This window comes from Crinia signifera, chromosome 3 (assembly GCF_055691185.1).
Source record: "Crinia signifera chromosome 3, ASM5569118v1, whole genome shotgun sequence".
In the NCBI taxonomy this organism is placed as follows: domain Eukaryota; kingdom Metazoa; phylum Chordata; class Amphibia; order Anura; family Myobatrachidae; genus Crinia; species Crinia signifera.
In genome coordinates, this window is record NC_139219.1 from 272,454,046 (window position 1) to 272,479,050 (window position 25,005).

Consider the following 25,005-nt stretch of genomic DNA (forward strand, 5'->3'; position numbering starts at 1 on the left):
AGAATAGCCCACTAAGCAAATAGCTTAGTGGGCACTGTGATAATACACAAGTACCCAAAAAAACTACATTGTTATTGTTGACCTTTTGACTACATCCAAAAAATCTGAACTACCCAATCAAAGACAGGACAATTGGAGGTGTTTATCCCTATACTACAAGATATATTATTACACAATAATACTACTGTCAAGAATTCTGGCATACACAACATTACCCCTATGGACAAGTGTAAAGAACATATTGGCTCCAATTTGTACAGTATTAGTAGTAGCCATCTTTTAATCTCAGTGAGTCGCTTGGACATGGAACTGTAATGTGTTTAACAGACAAACTGAACGTTTCCTGGAAGTCTCAGGATGAATAAGGAGTGACCATACTGGTGGGCGGAGATGTTTCCAGTTCAGACTTCAGCTGTCCCTGGGTTTTCAGCCTATTGCACAAGGGAAAATGACTTTAATGGAGAATACTGAGATATCTGTATTTTAATTAATGTTACAATTAAAAAAGCTACAAAAAAAAGGTGAAGTAATTTTATGATGTACACCCCTGCAGCTTGATGAATTTGTGATTTTGTGTGTGGGGGAGGGTAAAAGGCTTGTCGGCAGGGAGCTGCTACTGCTGTTGGTCACCCGCAGCAGCCCCCCTCCTATTACACAAATCAAAAAATTTATATTTATGGGTTAAGCGGTTCCCCCCTGCACTATATGGTTGGCCCTGCAGTTGCCACTGGATGGGAGCAAGGTGTAAAAAAAAAAAAAAAAAAAAAAAGTAACTTGGGATTACCATGCAGGTGAGGCAGATGGAGAGTTTTAAGGTGGCCATACACCTGAAGGCAGTTAACATTGTTCAATTAAGATGGATTTCAATTCAATTTTGCTTGTCGAAGCAAAATCGAATAAAAAATGTGTCCAAATTGAAGCGTGTGTACATCTCATAAACCTGTGTACACACACAAAGATTTATCTGTCCAGTCTGGTGGGAACAAAAATCTATCTATGGGAGCAAATGACATTGAAGCATTTACTCCCAAACACTGGAAAACAAATAAAAAAAAGATTGTTTACATAAATTTGTTAAATCAAACAGCTTTAAACAATTTGTCTGAATGACTATTGTCTGCTTTCCAGCATTTGGGAGCAAAAGTTTTTTGTTCTTTGCTCCCAATGATTACCAAATCTTTGTTCTCACCAGACAGATTGGGCAGATAAATCTTTGTTTGTGTATCCAGCTTACAGGTGCCCATACACTTATCCGATTTGGGATGATTTTAGCCAATTCCAATGATTGGGCTGAGAAATCGGGCCAAATCGGATGTGTTTCACTTCCCATTCGACCCTATGCGTGGTCCCGTGCACATTGAACCTGCTGCTGTATGTGTATGTGTGCTGGGGGGGGGCGACCATTAGGGGGCTGAAAACGGGAGCGCGCACCCGGCGATTTATCACCGGTGCACACTCCAATCGCTGGCAATATGGTCGCTCAGCGACCATATTGTCAGTGATTTTTGCCCATGTGTACACAGCTTTACTTTCTGAATCTCTCATCCTATTAAATTTCACCCCAAATGTCAGTCTCTACTTAATTAAGAACTAGCAGGCAACTCCCAAGACAATAAAGCTGTGACATAGTTGCAGAACACTAGGAATTCCTCATTCACATGACAGGGATCTGACTATCTCATTATACCTAGCCTATGCTTATTGTGCTCAGAGACAGAATGGTACACATAGAACTCCATATAACTCCTTGTTCCTTACATATAAGTCTATGGTGAGACGAGTGAGGAGCAGACAGAGGAGGAGGCAGGGTGGGTGTGCTCCCTAATGATCTGGAGGGGGAGGAGAAGCAGAGTGGATGGCTTGACTAAAATTACCAGAGAAGCATCAGTTCAGGGAAAGGCTTCAGCCAGAGCGAACTGAGCACTGAGGGGAGACTGCAGCAGGCGTAAGGAGGTGGGTGCTCTTTGTACTAAGGCTTCATTGTGAATGTGTATTACATGATTCCATCAGACCAGTAATACGTGCCGGCTGCAGAAGCAAGCTATTCATTTGCACCACACAGAAGATAACTTTCATTTAACCATTTAATTTCTCGCTTGTGCAAGGCATTTCTTTTGTCTTTCCAGCACTGACTTTTAACAAGACCGATGGATTGACCTTTGCAGCTCGCTAGAATGCTCGTAGTACATACATACATACATACATACATACATAATCACAGCCTGTGTACCTCACCATTACTGTTGCTTTGTTTCCTTTGAAAAGCAACATTTTAAACCTTGTACAGAGAGTGCTGTATTTGCCTGGACTGGTGTTATCAGTGCATGTAATCCTAATTAATGGGTGTCTGTTCAGTAGCTGTACCATGTGTGCTACTAATATGATGGGCTGTTTTACCCCACCCACCATAATCTTTAACTATGGGGTTTCTACAAATGTCTTCATTTTCAGTTAACATTTATAGGTTTCTTTATAAAAGCACTGATAGAAAATCTATTGCAACAATGTGTCAAAAGTTTGTTTGCTGGCAGTAATACAGTAAATGGGCTCTGACCAATCACACCAAGTCTCTCATTATTGCAAAATGGAGCTGGAAGCCTGGATTAAATGTATTTTTTAAGGAACAATTGTTATTGTTTATTACATTTATTTTTAAAGCCTATGTAACCACAGGACTGTCCTGGTTAAATAGGGTTTACTGTAGAACAGTGGTTCCCAACTGCAGTCCTCAAGGCACCCTAACAGTCCAGGTTTTAAGGATATCCATCTACAGGTAGCCGGTGGTGTGTCTATAATGGGTGCCGTGTGTGTGGTGCACATGGGCCCCTGAGTCCCAGGGGGGGCCCACACTACACTCATTTTGATAATACACTGACTAGTGATGATGCGCTGTCCTGCATCATCCATAGTGTGGTGGGCCGTCGGCTGGTTTTACCAGCATGTCTAGCAATGATGGCTGGTTTTCAGACATTACCGCTAAGTGTGTTTGGCTCCCGGGCTAGAAGATGACACTTTCAGCCCGCCTGACTGCCCGCTCCCTGGCCCTGGAGCATACTTAAGTCCCACCTCCCAGATGACCACGATGCCATGCTCCATGCGGAGCTCTGCAGCTCCCCCGACTGGCCACACAGCCCATTGAAGGCACCACCCAGCCGACCGCCCCGCTTTCTCCCCCTGCTCAGTCTCCTACACTGTCCACCAATGATTCGTAGTAATTCCTGGCACCACTGCTCACCAATGTATATATTTTTTTTCTTTATGGTGGTAACGTATACATTGCTGGTGCAGAACGATTGGCCAGGGCCTGGGCATGTCAGGGGTGCCCAGGTCGGAGCTCACACTAAGTATTTTATTTTTTTAAACTACACCTGGGTCGGGAGGACGGAGGGTCATTTATGCGAGCTGGCAGCACTGGGGTGAGGAGGGGCAGATCTATGGACACTGTGTGCTGCTAGTCCCCTCCGCTGATTGGCAGCACTGCCGGTCCTTTGTCTCCTCCTGCTGCCTCTGGCGCAGGTGAATAGATTTCTCCCTACGTGCACAGCTGCAAATTAAATTGTAGCTGTGCATGTGGGCGGGATTTCACCCATACGGCAGCAGTTACCTGATAACTGGGCTCTGTATATACGCAGCACAGCAATCATTTTTGAATCAGGTCCCAAGGACAGAAATGCACCGAATTAAATTATTGCTGCTCCCATCCTTGGAATTCAAATCGAGACCATTATGTAAATAGCCTTTTATATGACAGACTTTCAAGTCTTTTGCCTTCTTAAAATCTCTTGCTCTTTGGGAAAATAGCTCAGTGTGTGTACGTACTACTTTGCCAAAATCTCTGATGGATATATCTTTCTCAAGTCTTTTGAAATTAAAATCACCTAGCGTGTATGGGCCTTTAGTATTATTTGATCTTCATTTTTGTTACCCCAATAATGGGAAAATCATACTCTCCGGAATGGAGCAGCTAGGTCTGTTTAAAAAGACGGGAGGTCTGGCGTGTGGAGATGCGATTGTGGCCTTACCCCGACTAGACAATGCCCACATTACTGGCATTGCAAAGGTTATAATGATGTGATTCAGCACCGTCCATTTAGCGGAGATATGCTGGGTGGGAATGCCGGGACACTTGAGCACTTGCAGGCCACTACACTTAAAACACAAGTTGATTTAAAGCAGGCATGTCCAACGTTGGCCCTCCAGATGTTATGAAACTACACATCCCAGCATGCTTTGCCACGGTTTTGCTATTAGAGAATGCTAAAACTATTGCAAAGCATGCTGGGATGTGTAGTTTCAAAACATCTGGAGGGCCAACGTTGGACATGCCTTATTTAAAGTATGAGCAAATGTTTTGCCCCAAGAATGATTTTGATTGGACAGTTATGGTAGACATTTGTAAGTTGGGAAATGACATCACTGGCCTGTGCGTTCAGCAGGTTCTACCTTCTTGTATACCGCAAAGATCCATAAGAAACTGTCCATAAGGACTGAAATTCCAATAAGTTAATAGAAATTATTTTACTTTTCAAACAGGAAGTAATAATAATGAGCATGCACCTTCCAACTATTCAGTTTTCTTATTTACAGTCCCCATTAGCTTGGATCCTCCTCCTGTTACATATAAGGACTTTTTACCTGATCTGTGAGTTGGGAGTTTTTCCCCATGCTGCGATTCAGGTGCTTTCAATGTATAAACCAGGCATGTCCAATGTTGGCCCTCCAGATGTTTTGAAACTACACATCCCAGCATGCTTTGCAATAGTTTTAGCATTCTCTAATAGCAAAACCGTGGCAAAGCATGCTGGGATGTGTAGTTTCATAACATCTGGAGGGCCAACGTTGGACATGCCTGGTATAAACCAATAATATGGTGTAGGAGTTTTCCAACTGGGGGCAATAGCATGTGGTTCTGTCATCGTTTCTTATAGTTACTTATTTGGCAATTTTGGGCATGTTGTAATGGGTAAATGCATAGAAATTCTGGTGTATATACTAAAAAAACAATTATTTATGGGTCCATCCCATATCTTCCATGGTCACCGGCTCCTGAAAAAATGTTTTAAAATATATTTTAATGCAACATTTAGTAAATAGGAGCTTTGTACTGTAAAAAAATCTAGTTCTGTAAAAGAAGTGTTAGACGTATTGACACACTTCCCAAGTACTCTCATAGCTTTCATTTTGCAAACACCGCTAGTAAAATGAGTTACAAGCAGATTAATTGGTACTTTATTCTCCCCAAGCTTGATAAATCTAACTCATAGTGTTATATAGGAAAACAACTTACCCCTTACAATTGGTATTTTTATAAAATAATTTCCTCTACCTCCCCATGGCAGCTGTACTATGGGTTTTCCCCCTCATTAGGTAGATCTGGAAAGGAAAAAAAGACACAACACTGCCCCTATATAAGGACCGCCCCTACTGAGGCTCAGTGTCTTTTTTTCCTTTCCAGGTAGAGGAGGCTTACCCTGTAACTGCTTCAGCCTTCCCCACTGCCTAGTGCAGCTAAGGGGTTTAGGCAATTAGAGGCTACCCGCTACCTAGCGTAGTAGGGACACCTGTCTGGCGATACCCCTCTGCTTAGCGCAGTTATGGGACTATGGAGCAAAAGACAATCAAACCTCATCAGCGTGGTCTCAATAACCAGGACGCGGAGGTATATGGTGTGCCAGTCATCAGCTCCCAGGCATTCACTCGCAGGCCTGTCGGATCTCCCCCCCCCCTCCGGCGGGGACACGAGGTTAGGAAGCCGGCTAGAGGAGACGCCAGACGCGGCGTCTGACGTCATCGCGCAGGCCTCTGACCTGGGGCGCAGGGATATGGCGTCTGACGCCATCAGAAGGCGCCAGGCGGCGTGCGCGCAACCTCTGACATGCAGAGAGGACGCCAGGACTTAAAATGGCGCCGCAGCTGATCAGAAACGCTGCTGAGATCCTAAGCCAGATGGATATTGGGTAAGACTCCACTGAGCAGCGTTGCTGCTGGAGTACATTGGTCTTATTACTTTACCCATACATGTCTAACTAGCTTATCTGTTATGACAGTGACTCCGCAGTAATGGAGGAGGATAGGAAGCAGCAAACTAAATCAGGGTAAGCCAGAAGGAAATTATTAGGAAAGTTCATAGTGTATTCTAGTTCTAAAGCAAGGTTATTATTCCTTGCAGGTCAGAATCAAGTAAAGAAAAGTTGGAAGTGAAGCAGAAACACAAAAAGCTGCATGTGGCTAAATGCTCGGCATGTGATGCACCTCTGCCAGATAAATGGAAAGGTGCTGTGTGTGAGAATTGCAAAAAAGCCCCCATAATGAGGCCGGACCAAATGGCGGACTTGGTCGCCATGCTTAAAACTTCCTTAGCGGATACCTTTGTTACGTCGGAAGATATGAAGAAGGGGTCAAAAAGGCCTAGGGACCCACCATCTGAGGGATCCAGGGGAAGGTCCTGCCACTGACTTACTTGAAGAGGTGGAAGATGGTGAAGTAACCCAGGAGAAAATGGAGCTGGACTTCAATCCAGATCTCCTTAACAACCTTCTCATACTTATAAATAAATCACTCAGTATTGAGGACCCGCAAGAAGAAGGGAAGTTGCAGGACCTCCTCTTTAAGGATAAAAAGAAAAAAACTAAATCTTTTCCCTTATCAAAGCCACTTCAAGATATAGTAGAGGAAGAGTGGGCTAACCCAGATAAAAAAATAGCCGTACCTCTCAGAGTCAACAAGATGTACCCATTTGACACAGACCAGGTGAAGAAGTGGGAGGTGGCTCCTAAAGTCGACTCAGCCATTGCCAGACTGTCAAGAAAAACTACTTTGCCCTTAGAAGACGCCAATGTATTTAAGGATGCAATGGAAAGAAAGATGGAGATGAGCCTGCGTAAGCAGCATATTACGTCAGGTGCCTCCATTAAAGCTTCCTCGGCAATAGCGGTGACTTCGAGAGTATTAAGGTCCTGGTGCCAGGACTTAGAGTCCGACTTATTGGACGGAGTAAGAAGGTCAGAACTCCTTAAGATAATCCAGAATGTGCAAGTGGCAGTTGAGTTCATCTGCGATGCATCACTGGATGCGGTCAGACTGGCGGCCAGAACAAATGCGAGCACCGCGGTTACCAGGAGAGCATTGTGGCTGAAGCCTTGGTCGGCGGACGCACAATCTAAAAATAAGCTGGTATCCCTCCCGTTCCAGGGTGATTACCTGTTTGGGAAGAACCTGGATGATATCATATCAAAAACCACGGGGGGAAAGTCAGTGTGGCTCCCCCAGGACAGGGGCTTTAAGAAAATGCCTAACAGATCTCAAAAATTTCAATCACAAGATTTCAAGGAGGTGAGGACATACAGGCCGGGCAGAGGGTACAGGAGGCCCTGGTCTGGGGGACGAAGTTCCTTTCGTGGCCAAAGAGGCAGAGACGGAAGGTTTGGATACAATAGACAAACGCAATGACTCCAAGGAGAAGGTCGGGGGCAGGCTGAAGAAGTTCCATTCAGCTTGGGGCCGATCTACAAGCGACAAATGGGTGAAGGAGGTCGTATCATCAGGATACAAAATAGAATTTGTAAAGGATCCTGGGGTATGGCTGGAAGATTCACCCATACCAAAAAAAAAAGAAGAAAGATTGGCGTTAAAGCAAAGCCTACAAAATATGATATCGCAAGGCGTTGTGGTGCCGGTCCCCAAAGGACAAGAAATGACAGGATGGCAATCAAGATTCTTCATAGTCAAGAAACAATCAGGAGGGTTCAGGACCATACTGGACCTGAGTATATGTGACAGCCAGAAAATTCAGGATGGAGTCCCTCAGGACGATACTCCCAGACATAAAAAGAAACTCCTTTCTGACTACAATAGACCTCAAAGATGCCTACCTACACATACCCATCTATCCGGAGCACCAAAAATTCTTAAGATTTCGAATCTCAAGCATAACTTATCAGTTCACGACACTGGCCCTTATTCTGATTCGAGCGGTACGGCCCGCGTGCGGCCGTACCGCCGATGTTTTCCGTCTGCACATGCGCAGAGGTCAATCTGCGCATGTGCAGGCGAATTCGCCGCACATAACGTTACTACGCCGCAAAGGGGGCGTATAGGGGAGTGAGGGGCTTCATGCCCTCATTTCCCTATGTATACGCCCCGCGTTTCATGGGCGTTCCCATGCAAACGCGGGGCGTACGCATGCTAATGAGGGTATGACGCCAGTGATGGGGGCGGAAAGCTGACGTCGCCGGATGTCAGCTCTCAGCCCCCATACAAGCTATCACACGGACGATTGTCCGTGTGGTCTCAGCTTGCGGGACCTGGTGGGGCGTGCGGCCCTGCCTTCGATGGTCGCCGACCATCGAATGCAGGGGGCAGCTCCCACCATGGTGGAGGCGTACGCCCCACCATTTTCGTGCGGATCGCCAGCCGTCCGTGTACGGACGGCCGTGGCGATCCGTAGTGTGGGCGGGGATTGGTTTGTGCGGCCGGAGCACCGTGTGCGGCTCTGGCCGCACGAATCAGAATAAGGGCCACTGCCGTTCGGCCTGTCAACATCGCCAAGGACGTTCACAAAGGTCCTGATAGTTCTCGTGGCAAAACTCAGGGAAGAAGGCATCACAGTCTGGGCCTACCTGGACGACTTGCTGGTAATGGCGCGGTCAGAGGAGCAAGCCTTAAGGGACACGCACAGGGTAATGGAGTTTCTCCAAGAACACGGATGGATCATAAATCTAGAGAAAAGTCAGCTCCAACCCACAACAGCAGTAAAGTACCTAGGAGTAATCATAGACTCAAGGTCAATGAAAGTGATGTTGACAAGGGAGAGAATAATGAAGATATAACAAGAAATAAGCTACTTCTTACAAAGGAGGGCTGTCAGGTCAGCAGACTGCCTAAGATTACTGGGTCTTCTGTCAGCAGCATCGGACACCATAAAATGGGCAAGGCTTCATACAAGAAGCATGCAGAATTGCTTTCTGTCCCAATGGGACGGGGACAGCAAAAAGACAACCCAAAAAATCCTCTTATCAAAAAGAGCCAAACAAGACCTACTCTGGTGGGTGACGAAAGGAAGACTAGGACAGGGAAAGTCCTTCACCACAGGGGAACAGGTGCTGGTGACAACCGATGCCAGCAGGTCAGGCTGGGGGGCAGTATGCCAAGGAGCAGCAGCCCAAGGAGAGTGGACAAGACAAGAGGGACTGCTTCACTCAAATATCAGGGAAATGAATGCAGTGAAGGAAGCGTGTCGGCATTTTCAATCCCACCTGTACCGAAAAGACGTAGTAGTCAGAACAGACAACCTGGTGGTAGTGGCATACCTGAACAAGCAGGGAGGCACGAAAAGCAAATCCATGATGACAGCAGCCGCACAGGTACTGAACTGGGCAGAAGCCTGGACAGAAAGTCTCTCAGCAGTATTCATTGCGGGGCAAGAAAACCTGTATGCGGACGCCCTAAGCAGGAGGCCGATAAAACCAGGGGAGTGGGAATTATCCCAAGAAGTGTTCGAAGAGATAGTACAGATGTGGGGCAATCCATGGACAGACCTTATGGCAACCAGAGACAACAGGAAGGTGACGGAAGTTCATCTCCAGACACTGGGAAAAGGAGTCATGGGGGACAGACGCGCTAACGTGTCAATGGGAACAAGGTCTGATGTATGCTTTCCCACCATTCCCGGTCATCTCCAGGTTGCTAAACAAAATACAGAGGGAAAAAGCGACGGTGATAATCGTCGTACCCACATGGCCAAGAAGAGCCTGGTTCCAGAAACTGGTCAGGATGGCAGTAGCAGGGCCTTGGAGGCTGCCAGATCGGGAGGACCTGCTGGGGCAGGGAAAATATGCGCAACAACAGCCCAGGAACTGGAACCTAGCGGCATGGTTGCTGAAACCAGAACCTTGGTGAATAAAGGCTTCTCTTCGAAAGTAGTAAGAACTCTTCTGAAGGCCAGGAAAAGCTCAACCTCAGGTACATATTACAGAATTTGGAAAACATATATATACAATTCTGCAGGACGCAGGGGAAAAGCCATAAAGCTATACCCACGGTGCTAGACTTCCTGCAATCAGGGTTAGACAAGAAACTGTCAGTCAGTACGTTAAAAGTCCAAGTATCTGCTCTGGGGGCTATACTTGACAGGAAAATAGCAGAAGATAAATACGTACAAAGGTTCATACAAGCATCCAAGAGGATAAGACCAGAGTTTCGCAACCCCACTACACCATGGGACCTTAATCTGGTGCTGAACGCCCTAACAGAGAGCCCTTTCGAACCACTTGAGGAGGTACCAGTCAAGTGGCTAACAACTAAGGTGGCATTCCTGGTGGCGGTGACATCCACAAGGAGGGTGTCAGAACTGCAAGCCCTCTGGGCAGAAGAGCCATTCCTAAATTTCTACGAAAACAAGGTCGTACTTAGGACGAACCCTAACTTCTTGCCCAAAGTGGTGACTTCTTTCCACATAAACCAGGAGATAGTACTACCGTCGTTTTGTGCAAAACCAGTGAATGAGAAAGAGAGCATAAACTCGATGTGAAGAGAGCGTTAATGATCTACTTACAAAGAGTGAAAGATTGGAGAAAGACAAAAAGGCTCTTCGTGGTGACTGAGGGCAAGAACAAGGGCCTGGGGGCATCAAAAACAACCATCGCGAGATGGATCAAGACATGCATTGCTGAGGCGTATAGAAGGAACAATAAGGAAGTTCCACAGAGCTTGAAAGCTCACTCCACTAGAGCAGTGGGATCTTCCTGGGCTAGGAAAGGGGCAGCATCCCTTGAAGAATTATGCAAAGCAGCCTGTTGGGCCTCAGCACATACTTTTTCTAGACATTGTAGTTTGGATATCGAGTCCTCCAGTGACGCAAAACTTGGCAGGAAGATACTAAGCGCAGTAATCTAAGGATTACATTAAAATGGAAAGGACATTTAATTTCAAAATAGCCGATATGTAGGTGATGACAACCTGCATCCTAAAGGTAGTATACTTCTATTTGGTCCCTCCCAAAAAATTTTTTTTCTTTTCTTATACTGCTATGGCATTACCCAAAGTACAGCTGCCATGGGGAGGTAGAGGAAAGTACGGATTCTTACCGTTAATACGCTTTCCTCTACTCCACCATGGCAGCATTATTCCCACCCTTGGGATATATGAAGCAATATAAGTGTTATGTTATGTTAGATTATGTAAAAGCGTATATTTGCTGATAATCAAGACACTGAGCCTCAGTAGGGGCGGTCCTTATATAGGGGCAGTGTTGTGTCTTTTTTTCCTTTCCAAATCTACCTAATGAGGGGGAAAACCCATAGTACAGCTGCCATGGTGGAGTAGAGGAAAGCGTATTAACGGTAAGAATCCGTACTTTCCTTACGTCATTACTGCATGGATCTTTGGCATTTGTTTCTGATCATCCTTTCTCTGGGTCAGCTGTATAGTGGTGTTGGCATTGTGCCCTGGCTCAGAATACAGCGACCTGTAATAGCATTCTCCCTGTGTGTATTTGTATGATGAACGCTATTGGGTGTGTTACATAATAAATCTGTTGTTGCTTGTTTGTAGACGCAAGCGAGAGTGCTAATTCAGGACAAAATGTCCCTTCAACCTTATGAAAGTTTGATGTATGTTTTTCTGGAAAACAGCTGTGCGGGGAAGTAGTTTGCATAGAATTATTTGCACTTGGAACTAGAATAATGAATTGAAAATGTTGATCTACAGTACATTATATGACAAATACTGTGGATTACTGACTGAAGTGTTTCATTCATGGCCAGCTCTGGTTGTTTTCTTAGTGACACAACGGTTTTGTGGTTTTAGGTTACATTTAAGTATGACTATTTTGCTGCAGTGTGTTTTATTTAATAAGGTATTAAAATGATAAAAAAAAACTTTATGTTATTTATTAAAAGTTCTAGGCATCTGGCAAGGGGATGGTTATGTGAATGCATTTTCTTACAGGGGCTAGTGCCTAGTGGAATGCTAATCAGTAATGCTGACGCATGTTCTGAATCAGACCACATGCTGCTATGAGCAATGTGAACACAACACGTTCTATTTCCTCATACAGCTGACAGGGTGGAGCTGGTAGTAATATTTAGGCATTCACACATTGATTGGGTTTAGTGAAGGTGTGACTGCATGGGGCTGCTTTAAGTACATTGCAGTTTCCATATGCAAGCAATATGGACACACAGCAAAACCATATTAAATTGTCATATCGTGTCCGACCTCCCATCTAAAGTGACAGGAGATTGATATGTACAACTCCTATACATGGGTCATGTGGACAAGTGGTACAGGACAAACTAAGGACTAAGGGCCTTATTTTGGTTCACTCTTTCTGACAAAATCCTTCTTAGATGGACAAAACCATGTGCACTGCAGGGGGGGGGGGGGGGCAGATGTAACATGTGCAGAGAGAATTAGATTTGGGTGAGTTATTTTGTTTCTGTGAAGGGAAAATACTGGCTGCTTTATTTTTACACTGCAATATAGATCTCACTTTGAAGTAAACCCCACCCAAATCTAATTATATCTGCACATGTTACATCTGCCCCCCTGCAGTGCACATGGTTTTGTCCATTTAAGAAGGATTTTGTCAGAAAGAGTGAACTAAAATAAGGCCCTATATGACTGAAAGGCCACTGGGTAGATGCATCGTCTTCTGCAGCAGCAGCATCTCCGAAACACCAGCTCCTTCCAAGGCAGGCTACACTGTGATTCACCGGTTTCAGTAAGAGGCGCAACACAGACAACCTCTTAGAGAAAACAAAGGGAAATCCTCTTGCAGTGGCTTACCCTGCTTACTCTCCAATGTCAGTAACATTATGCGGGCATTACATATAGGCAAATTCCAACATGTGCCATATTTTGCCCAAACAAGAAATTTGGTGTTGCAGCATGTCCTTAAAAGTGACAGGAGCGTGCAGGAGATGCTTGTGGTGGCCGCAAAATTGCAGAACACTTTCGCCATTCTGCCACTGCCTGCCGAAGATTGGAGTGCTATCAATCCCTCCTGAACCTGCCTTGCCATCACCTCCAACAAGATGTTGTGACGCGCTGAAAGCACAAAGCATGTAGGTCTTCTGGATGAAACCCTGCATACGCTTTGCCAGGATACAAGGGTGGTCAGTCTATTAAAGTCAGAGGAATACATTCTGGCCACCATCAGTTGGCCAGAATGTACCTCAGTTTAAAGCATATGTTGTGTCTGTTTCCGGCAGATATATGTCTACAGCGGTGCAAATACCTGCTGGTCAGGAGATTATCATCTGAAGTGGACTGTGACACGGCAACAGCTCCTCCCTCATTTTCTCCCACACCTGTGGCTGCGAGGAAGCAGCACAAATTTCCCACCAACCCTCTGGCGGTGATGCAGGGCAGGCAGGAGAGAGTTTGGACATCTGGTCGGGACTGAAGGACCTGCCAACAATTGCTGACATGCCTACGGTTGCTGCTTAAGATGCTGTCACCATTGAAAAAATGGTGGAAGATTACATTGATGACAGCATCCAAGCAGGAATGTCAAACCTGAACTGGCAGGAAAAAGAGGCAATTTGGAAGCCCATGTACAAACTGTCTCTATTTTACTTGAGTTGTCTCCCCTCCAGTGTGTACTCCGAAAAAGTTTTTAGTGCAGCTGGGAACCTGATCAGCGAGCGGTGTAAGAGGTTGCTTCCGCAAAATGTGGAGAAGATGATGTTCATCAAAATGAATGATCAATTCTTAAATGAAGACCAGCAATTGCCTCCAAAGACTACAGAGGGACCTGCTATTGTGGAGTCCAACAGGGACAAATTGATAATCTGTGAGGATGAGGAAGTATACTGAAGGGGGTAAGGAATCAGAGGGTGAGGATGACATTTTGCCTCTGTAGAGCCGCTTTGTACAGGGAGAGATGACTTGCTGCTCCTCCTCCCCCCCCCCCCTTTTTTTTTTTTTTTTTTTTGTGGGTGCCCAAACAAACCAATCATTTCAGCCACAGTTGTGTGGCAAACCCTGTCGTTGTAATGATTGGTTTGTTCGAGACCATGTGCATGTTCTATTTACGCAACATAAGGGTAGGTGGGAGAGCCCAAGGACAATTCCATCTTACACCTTTTTTTTTTATTTATTATTTCATTATGTACTTTTTGGGGCCTAGCTAACTGCCATCTTGTCTGCCACTCCTAGATGGGCCACATCTTTGCCACCCACTTGCGTTGCTTAGCGTAGTCATCCAGCTACTGTACCTCGGTGCAACCTTTTGACCTAAAAACAACATTGTGAGGAGCAAAAAAAAAATAATAGGTTTTTATCTTTTATGGTAAATAAATAATACAGATACAAAACACAGAAGGGCGGTGTTTTGGAACAGATCCAGACCCAAAACATGGCCAGAGATACAGACCCAAAATGCAAAAAATGCCCGATGCACACTCCTACATTTAATTTGCATACCTTTTTAATATGGAGAGGTTAAGTAAGAAGGAATACAACTTTGTCATGGAATGTTGGAGCCATTGCATTTGTTGCTAATATTTATGGCGTAGTCCAGGAATAAAGGAATTATCCTGCAATTCCTGTTCAGGGTCATGCTAACATCAATGTGCAAACACCCACAGGTACTTTAAATGCTAATCACGCATTCAGACTTTAATCACGTCTCTCCAAACGGTTAAATTCTGGCGAGACTATCATTTTGTTTACTTGGTTGTTTACTGCAGGAACGTGTGTGGGTTTCTTCTTTGGATAAATATGTTGTGTAACTTGTCCAGTGTCAATGAGTCTGCCTGTTAGCACAAGATTTTTAATGGGGGACCAAGACTTTACCTAAAGCAAATGCTTTGTGTGAGACTTTGTTTGTTTTCTACTGTTCATATATGTAAAGGATTACCTACATTATAAATTTCTATATTCAATAGTTGTCTGCAAACAAAAGTGTAATTTGGGAATTTCTATAAAAAAAAGTCTGGCTTCACTCAGCGCAAGATAAATGGCTTTGTGTTAAAATAGAGGAATACATACGGATGGCTGCAGGACTGGATGCTGTTGGTCAGAATGCTGATAGGCAGTGGTGTAGCTAAGGGCCATGGTACCCGGAGCAAGGGCATGTTTTTTGGTGAAAAGGGGGCGTGGCCTACCATTATACCACACACCATAATGCACTTTGTAATACCAATTACGCATAAGGCCACACATGATGCCCATAGCATACTATATAACAAACCGTAATGCCCGTTACACATTTGACACCTACAGTAAGTGCCACTTACCTACATGCTCATTGCTAGGAAATTCATGCTCGTTGCCAAGGGGGACTGAATTCTGCAGCAGCCTGCTCCCCGCTGCTATTTTCAAGACTCCTGCTGGACCGCTAGCCAATAGGTGCTCGCAGTCCAGCAGCCACCAATGCTGCTTCTGATTGGATTTTGGACAGCAAGCGCCTATTGGCTAGCGGTCCAGCTGGAGATGTGAATTGAAAATAGCAGCGGGCAAGCTGGCGGTGCAGGCACGGCTCTGACGCTCTCTGATTTTCCTGCTGACCGCTGCATCCTTATGGAGGGAATCCCGGCAGGCAACCGTTAAGTTATACATACATTCCTCCCGCCACCTTCTCCCCACTAGCCTAACTCTGACTATTTATGGCTTGATTATGCTGTTCACCTTTATGGAAATGTTTATCTATTGAACAAGTCAGCTGAGTGCTGCCTTCTGTTATCTGAATTCCTGGATGTAAGGTCTGTTGTTGTATGATACTTTGGAGATCACCCCAGCAGTTAAGAAGTTTGTCCAACACACCTGGAACAATCAGACTTTTTCAAAGAGATTTGGAGAGATGCTTCTTTGTGACTAGCGTGAGAGTCCTATGTATTAAAGGAATATGATTACTAAGCCTTTTAATAGGATTTAGGGGTTCTCCTTATTTATCAGTGGAAGCAGGATGTGATGGCCATGTAATGCATAGCATGGGGAAATCAAATTACTGGAGATTTATCAAGAACTGCAGTGGTATTGTACTGCCAGCTGTCCTCCTAGGCTATCTACCAGAAACCAGGTGAGGTTTGCACGCATGATGAAAAGGAACCGAACTGTCTGGCAATGCAGTAAGTTATAACAGCTGTTTGCCGCCACCTGATGGCAGTGTGTAGTTTGGAAATTGGTGTGGAATGCTTAGCATGTCAATAGTGACAACGGTGACCCTATTTAACCATCAACAAATCATCCCTGGTTGTATCTTCTCTTCTCCCAGCATTTTCTTCTGTGTCCTGCTGCTCATATAAGAAGTCGTTCCAGTGGTGGCCTCTCCCTCAGCCTAACACTAATGCTGGTTTCACATTGAAAACCTGCTTTCAACCCGTTTTTGTAAACGTGTCTTAAAACGGGTCAAAAGCCAGTTAAACCCCTTTCATATTGCATGTTGTAAACGGTATATTGCAGTTTCAATATCGTTTTTGTACCTTTCAGATTCAACCAGTGCTTCTTTGCAATGAATCTCCTTTGTGCGTTTCCTGCTTGTGGGCGGGGATCATGCTGGGCGGGGATCATGCTGGGCGGGGATCATGCTGGGAGATGCTGGGAGATCACCCTTGTGTGGTTATCATTTGAAGCAAATACCATTTCTGAGCTGTTCAGACTGCTGGGAAAACGGCTCAGAAACGTGTAGGATCCTGCTTTTAACACGTGTCAAAATACAGGTTTTCTGTAACCGGTAAATTGACAAAGGCGCTTTCACACTGCAGCTGTACCCGTTTTAAAACTGTAAAAAAACAGCAATATACCGTGTTAAAGCTGCAATGTGAAAGGGGTATTATCCTCCAAGCAGTGCCCAACTCTAGCAGTCTGCATCCTCTGTATATAAACAAATAGTATGACGACATTGTGATCATGTCCACATTCTACATGGTTACAGTCGACCATTTGAGCAGATACCATTGGTGACCACTCGATAGTCGGGGTTCCGACGGTCAGTAGACCTCCGTCTGTATTCCGACATACAGGCTATTCTCCCTTGTTGAGGTTCAAGAACCCCATAGTGGGTTAATTTAACCTGTTGAGCACAACGAGCCTGCAAGGGACTTCTTTGTGCTTGCCCCACTGTTGGAGTACTGGTAGCCAGGATTCCGACGTTTGTCTAATGACTGTCAGAATCCCAACTGTTGGACCTCCATACCGTTGGAAACCACATGCTGGCTGTCTCAATTTAATTGCCCAATGACACTGCTATAAACCTCTAAAACAGAAAATGTTTAAAGCCCCCTATACATGGGGCAACTTGAGCGAGGTGCATAAGCACACTTCGTTGCACCCAAGCGATGCACCAGCGATGTTTGTTTGTGGAGTGATCTGTGCTAAGCAGGGTTTTGCCTATGCTTCTAAAGAAAACACTGTGATCTAAGCAGGATAGGTAGACAGTGCTTGCACTATCTCTGCAGGCAGTGGCGACACACAGAACTGCGTGTCTCCATCACTATAGGGTGTACACATTGCGAGATCTGTGCCATACCTCCCAACTTCTGGAACTACGGAAGAGGGACACTCACGCAGTGTAGCCGTGCGTCGTGTCGAAAAGGGTGTGTGCAGTAGCGTAAGTTTGTCTGAGTTGCCCGGAGGCAAGATCTATATTGGTGCCCCCCCACAACCTTATAAAATATATATATTTATAGAGAACACATATTTTAGAACTCTGCCAGAGAAGTGATATTGATGGCTTTCAATTAATGGATTTCAACTTGCAGGGGAGGTGAGGTGCCCCCTTGGGAGCAGGAGCCCGGCGGCAGATGACTCCATTGCCTCCCAGAGTTCTGCCTCTGGGTGTGTGGCAAATGCAAATAAGGGCCATGTCATAGGCAAATTATGCCGCTGCCTGGGCCATGCCCCATTTCACCCTCTGTTTTGCAGAATCGACACTCTGCGCACAGCGTCTATTCCTTCATGCTGGGGGACTCCCAACCCCCCCCCCCTGAAGCGGGATACTGTCAGCCCAGGGTGGGAAGCGGGACTCTCCCAAAGAAACGGGACAGTCCTGATAAAAACAAGACTGTTGGGAGGTATGCTGTGCTTAAATCACCCTGTGTGTATGCACCTTTAAGACTTCTGCATTTTAGGTGCAAATATAATGGGTACTTTGTTTTGTTGTAATACTGGTTTACAGCTATGTGCTGGGGATTCTTATTTCTTCCGTTTCTAGCATTTGCTGTTTATTTATTTATAGATCAGTTTAGTACATTCCGTTTTGTGTCTAATATTATTATTATTATTATTATTTTTAAAAATGTCATCAGAGGATGAGTGGAGGACTACACCTCGGTTGTGTGAACCCAGCTACAGCCCTTGCCACCCTTAGGATTATTTTTCCCTAATAAGCTCCCCAGGGCATACACTGACTGTAAATGTGTGATTGTGGGTTATGATGTGTGACTTTGTCAGTTGGGCTAAAGCCATCTGGCTGTGTGTAAGGTGGTGCCAGCTATCTCTGGGTTATTTTCCATCAAATTCTAGTTAGTGTTTTTTTGTGGAAACTGGATACTAGTTTCCTCCGATACAGAGCTGGATCCCTTTGTGGTTCATATAGAGGTTATAGGTACAGTCAGTAAGCTCTGTTGGCCATACTGCACATAACCCGCTCTTGTGTTTCAATGTCACAAGTTTAATCAAGCTAGCACAATCGCTGCAAATAATAAGGCTCTGTGTTCTCCTGCTCTCCCCACATCAGGAGGGGAATATAAATGTTGCGGCTTGATTTTTTTTTTTATTTTTATTTTTTACATTTTGAAGAGTGTCTGAAAGGGATTCCATGCACTGTAAATGGCAGTTAGCTATAGTGCTTGTACCTTGTACAGTATGTATTTGTTTTACTGAAAGGCAAGATCAGATTAAACGTCCTAATTTTAAAAAGTATTACAAGAATGAGGGTGATAAAATGGTTTAAAAAAAAAAATGAAATAAAATAAATTAATGGCTGTCTATTTGGTGCTTCTTGGGAAGGCACTGCAGTATCTCTAATTTGAAATAGAATTGTTTGAGTAAATGGGTTACCCAATCCATCAGTTATGATGTAGTTCATATGCTGGATGAAAAAGTAGGAAACCTTACAAACCTTTAAAATAAATATATATTTAGTACAGGGAGGTCCAGCACATCCACAACTCGGCGGGTGGTAAAGTGACTTTAACATAGCACAAAGCAACGTTTCAACATAAACATGTCGTCATCATTTTTTGCGCAGAAATGCGTCTGCGCAGACGCACACCATCGGCCCCCGGCGGATGAACGGACCAGAATAATGGCCATAATCCCCATTGCAAAATCAAAATTTACATTGTCCTTTAACTACATTATAACGATATAATATAGCATTGTCAGTATTTGGAATAGAGCAGGACCAAATCCTAGTACATAATCATTTAGTGGGAAGAAAATAGGAACCTCTCATGTTTGTTGTTTTTGTTGATTACATTGTTAACTATCACTGAAGGCTCTCTCTGCCCGTGTTTACTTTTAAGTACCCACTTTTTCTATTCGTGTATTGCTGCCTGATGCTCTCTCGTTTTAAATGATTAATAGAATGTGGGTTCAACGTGTCATCCAAAAACAACCCTCTCCCCACTTGAAATTCAGGTCAAAATTACTGGTAACCAGAATTTCTGGGATCCATACAGCCCTTTTTTAGACAAGAACTTCTATTGCTCTCCCACCGTACCTTTTTGGCATAGTTCCACCAGCAATGCTTAGCTCTGTACAATGAGAAGTTGGGAATCTGAACAGAAATAAGGTAACAAAAATAAATTTGAACTACCTTCCTTTTTGGACAAGTGTGATTGGGTTGGAGCCTTTCCCATTTCTACAGTTTTCATTATGCTGAATTGTTTTTTTTTACTTGGGTTCTTCTGCATTTTTATTGCACTTCTAAGTTCAATGTGTATGTTTCAAAAATCTAAAACATCTGTATAAATGTGTCTGTCTGTGTGTGACGTTTGTAAGAAACATGAGCTTATTATAACCCACATTTGTATTTTTCAGGTGTAGATTATTGCCAAAGGACCATGAAGTGGCTTTTCTTCACGCTTACAGTGGTGTACTTGGCCTCTGTGCAATCTCAAATAACGCAAAAATATCTGGAGGAACTTGGGTCGGACATTGGAATCCAGGTGTTTAACCAGGTGGTGAAGACAAAGCCGCATGATAATGTGGTCATTTCTCCCCATGGAGTTGCTTCGGTGCTGGGCATGCTTCAGCTGGGAGCAGATGGCAAGACCAAAAAGCAGTTGACGACAGCAATGCGGTACAAAGTGAATGGTCCGTCTTTGTCTAACTCTTGTTACTTTTGAGGATCGATGGGTTATACTGTAGAATGTATGCATCCAGTTTTATTATCCTAAACGGTCAATGTGTAGAAGTACATTGGTTTCCTTTACAACAATCTAACAGGGATTCTTGTTTAGACACCTGTCAACCTATGTAAAGTAATTATGCTTCTATCTCAGGTTCCCTCCACTTTTATGGGCCAGGTTTAATAAGTGTGAGATTACTGTGCACATTGGGACACATGCAGATGTGCTTGTTCTTGGAATTGATGTTGCCCTCTTGCAGTTCACAACTGTGAATATATGTTAATGTGGGCAGAAGCTTCTGTAGATGCACAGGCTAAGCGGCTCTCCTAGAACGCAGAGGGCTCTCCAGTAGTAAGCATGTCCAGAAAACCCTGCATACAGACATGTTATGGCCATTCAAACAACCACTCTCCTTTACCCCCCCCCCCCCCAAACACTGCTTTCCTGCCACACTCTGCAACAAATCTCTTGCTGCCACATTCATCGCAGTTCAATTGCTGCACAATAAGAAAAACGTCTGATCTGCATACAAAAGCCGCTCTGCAACCACATCTCAAAGGCCCCCATACACTAGTGATATTTGGTCCAATGAATTAGGCCGATAAATCGGACCAAGGCCCTTATTCTGGTCCACATGCAGCTAATCTGCATTTGCACGGGGACCGATGCTTCTTTAGTGTGCATTTTTTGCACATGTGCATACACATGGTGCGTGCAAACATTCTGTTCGCGGAGTGCACGCACCCAACATAGCAGGCTGGGGGTGGAGAGGGGCAATGGGCGACGGGCTGCCCCATTACCATATGGGAACGCCCAGCGTTTCATGGGCGTTCCCATGAGAATGCTGGGTGTTTTTATGGTAATGAGGCCGTGACTCTAGTTAGTGGGGCGGGCGGCTGCTTGCCCACTTCCGTCTAAGCGTGCACACATGTAAGTGACTTGAAAGTCACTTTTATAAGCGTGCACCTTCCACATCTTTCAATGGTTGGCGACCACTGGAAGATGTGGGTGTTCCCTGCAGCATGCAAATGGATATTTTATGTTAAACATCCATTCGCAGCCTGTGCTTGGGAACACACGCTGCGAAGGGGCAGGGGCGGGCGGCCGGGCATTCGCCAGGCAGGGTTTGGTGAACACGCAAGGCTGCAAATTCGCAGCCTTGCAAATCAACCAGAATAACCCCCCAAATCTTATGTTTTGACATACCATCTGACCCGGATGGGATGTTTTGGCCATATTTTCCTTGCAGTTTATGGGGTGTGCATAAAGAGAGCCTTTCCTTCTAGACAACCCACACTTAGCACACAAGAGGGCAGATGTATTAAGTCTGGTAAACAGATAAAGTGGAAGGTGATAATGTACCAGCCAATCAGTGTTCACCCTTCACTTTCTCTTCCCCAGGCTTAATACATCTGCCCCACAGTACCAAAGGAACCTCACCACTAAATGAATTTTGAATCTCCGTATGTATGTATGTATCCATCCGAGGTTTTAAGGGCCTAACCAAAATGTTGTTTATCACTCTATCACCTTGATTGTTAAGTTTTATATGTGCCTTTTTTACAAAACCTAAATCTTCCATTGCCAAAATGTATTCTCTTTCTGTGCAGCTGTTGGTAAAATACTAAAGAAGAACAAAAAGGCGATCGTAGCGAAGAAAAACAAAGATATTGTCACGACGGCCAATGCTGTGTTTGGAAACAGCGGATTCAAAATGGAGGAAGCCTTTGTTAATAAGAATAAAGAAATTTTTCACAGCCAAGTAAGAAGTGTTGATTTCCAGGATGTGAACACAGCCGCTTCTATTATCAACCAGTGGATAAAGAATGAAACCAAGGGTAAGCATCCCACAGATGTGCTAGATTTACTAATATGAGCTTTCCTTCAGGGTATATTTAATATAGAAGAAGCATGCATGTAAAGGAAGGAATCTTAGGTACTATATTGTTAATAAATAGTAATTAAACTTCATAGGAGTCCTTCTGTGCATGTGTAGATTCCGCGAGGGTAGCTGGGTGGGATCAGATTGCGTTTCTTTCAGGAAGTAATGCATATTTAGTCATTAGGTAGCCTTAAGGCATACCAAAATCTAAAATCTTCTGTTCCTCTGTACACCAGCTTGACTCTACAGCAATGTAATGGTGTCTATATGAATAAAGAGACCATCAAAAAAAAAATGCTGAAAACATACACATTCACTTTCTCTTAAAGCATCAACTTAAGGTGGGATACTGATCACATACTACAAATTGATTGTGCGTGTGCTGGTGGAAATGGGGTATTTTGGCTGTGGCGATCCTTTTTAATGTAATGCATTAAAGAATTTCTTTTTACAAGTGTTTCTCTTGAACGTAATAGGCATGATTGAGAACCTTCTCTCGCCTGAGTTGTTGGACGGCTCATTGACCCGAATGGTCGTAGTAAATGCACTCTATTTCAAGGGTCTTTGGAAATCTCGTTTCCAGCCAGAAAACACAAAAAAACGTACATTCCATGGTCCAGATGGCAAGACCTATCAAGTCCCAATGCTGGCCCAACTTTCTTTGTTCAGGAGTGGTAAGTCGAACATTCTTATGAAACATTTTATTTTGCTGAAGCCAGATTTTAAATATATATATATATATATATATTTTTTTTTTTTGTATGTTTTATAGGATAACCAGTGAGCTACTTAATCTGGAATACAATGTGTCCTCATACACTTGCTGCCTTTTGGCCAAACAGTCCTTCTCCTTGTACTAGGTCCCATGTGGCACAGCACTGTGCTTCATCTGCGACTTTGTACAGATTTCCTGTGTGGTTAAAGTCCCAGACTGGTATCTCTGGTCACAGTTGCCATAAGAAATTGTGGGGCCCGGGGACTGTCCATGTCGACCCAGAGGTCGACAGGTCATTAGGTCGAGACAAGCATTAGGACGACAGTCAAAAGGTCAACAGTGGGGTTTTCACTGTTTTTTGACCCAAATGTCGACACAGTTGACATGGACACAGGATTAAGTGCACCACATCCCCGTGCATGGCTCGCTGCCCTCAGCACACTATTTTATTTTCCCACCATACCCTAGTGGATGGTAGGGCAGGAAATACTGCTTGTCGGCTCAAAAAAAAACAGTGAAAAACTCCATGTCGACCTAATGACATGTTGACCTAGACCCCTGTCAGCCGTGCAGTATGTCGACCATCTTTAGGTTGACCAGCTGACCGTATCCAGACTTTACTGTGTATATTTACAATGCACAGATATGCTCATAAGAGAACATGCCGTGAGAAAGAACTTTCATTCATGTCTTTCCTTTATTCTTTCAGCATTGGAATACAATTTTTAAAATATTTGCCATGTGTGTCTTCTGTACGCTACAGTATTAAGCTCTTGTACAAATACATGTTGCACATCATCCATGTGCACTTTGTTTATGTCTTTTCTAGAATAATAAATCAATAGAACTGATTAAACCATTTGCTGGCTTGATCACATATTTCTTTGATTGCTTCACTTCAGCATCTGTTTCTGTATGGAGCTGCTGATTGCTATATTAATTCCAAGCCCTAGTTGAATACCTGCTTCTGTTGGACCTACAGAGTTACAGAACATCATATATACAGAATGATGGTGCACTAAATAAAATAAATATATTTATAGAACTATTTCCCAGAGTAGCGTGCCTATAGCATTCATTCTTCAATTGGTTGCATGCAGACTTTCAAGACTTGACATACAGTACACGGAGAGTATTCTAAAGCCACCTATGAAAAATTACATTCACACTGTTCACTTAGCTGATTTTATTTGTCCTATATATTGGCGCCTACAATAAGCATGGAAGCACCTTGAAATCTTTGATGACTTTATAACTGGTTATGCCTAATATATTGTAGCGCACTCAGGGGGGGCTTCAGAGTACCCAAAACCCCTCTGAAGCAAATATTTTTTTTGCTGCTCGAGCATTAGTGCCGCCCACTTTACAGATTAGGCTCCACCCACTCGTGGCATTTTGCAGCGAAATCAAAGGGCTGTATAATGATGGAAGAGCTTGAACACAGGAAGAAGCACCTTCTAAGACTTTATAAGGACTGGCAATACAGACCGACTAGGGTAGAAGCACTTAAATGTATGTATGTGTGTGTCTATATCTATATCTCGATCTATCTCTATCCTAAAAAAAAATCTTTTTACACCTTTTTATCTCAGAGTGACGCCCTGGCTTTGTGTAAGCTACTTTGGAGAATATATATATCTATATATTTTTTATTATTTATTTCAATCCTGCGTCTGCCCCTGAACTCTTGTGTGATATTTACATGGAATTCCATGCTACATATTATTAAATGTTTACCTTGGAAGTTGCACATTATGATTTTTTTTAATTTATTTATTTTTTGCTAATTCAGGCTCTGCAAGTACACCCAGTGGTCTGTGGTACAATGTAATAGAGCTTCCCTACCACGGGGGAAGTGTAAGCATGTTGGTGGCAGTACCCACAGATGAAAGCACTCCCCTGTCTGCAATCATTCCACACATTAGTACGAAAACCCTGCAGAGTTGGATGACTATGGCGCCCAAGAGAGTCCAGCTTATTCTACCAAAGTAAGCTATTTCATTTTTTTTTCTTTGCACACTTTCAATTTTGTCTAATTTTTTTTTTTTATGTATTTTTTTAAACACGGCACACATTTAATGTCTATAGTTGTGTACACACGTATCGAT

At 44.0% G+C, this 25,005-nt stretch overlaps 1 protein-coding gene across 1 annotated transcript in view; it reads left to right on the top strand.

Moving 5' to 3' along the window:
• Window positions 1–1,797: 1,797 nt before the first annotated feature.
• The window catches only part of SERPINE2 (serpin family E member 2), a 38,669-nt gene continuing 15,461 nt past the window's right edge, over window positions 1,798–25,005 (top strand). Inside the window, exons 1-5 of the mRNA XM_083178064.1 lie at window positions 1,798–1,953; window positions 19,990–20,265; window positions 21,911–22,138; window positions 22,659–22,856; window positions 24,690–24,885. Coding sequence (XP_083034190.1) covers window positions 20,013–20,265; window positions 21,911–22,138; window positions 22,659–22,856; window positions 24,690–24,885 — 875 coding nt within the window. The 5' untranslated portion in view covers window positions 1,798–1,953; window positions 19,990–20,012. The remainder of the gene's footprint in view (window positions 1,954–19,989; window positions 20,266–21,910; window positions 22,139–22,658; window positions 22,857–24,689; window positions 24,886–25,005) is intronic.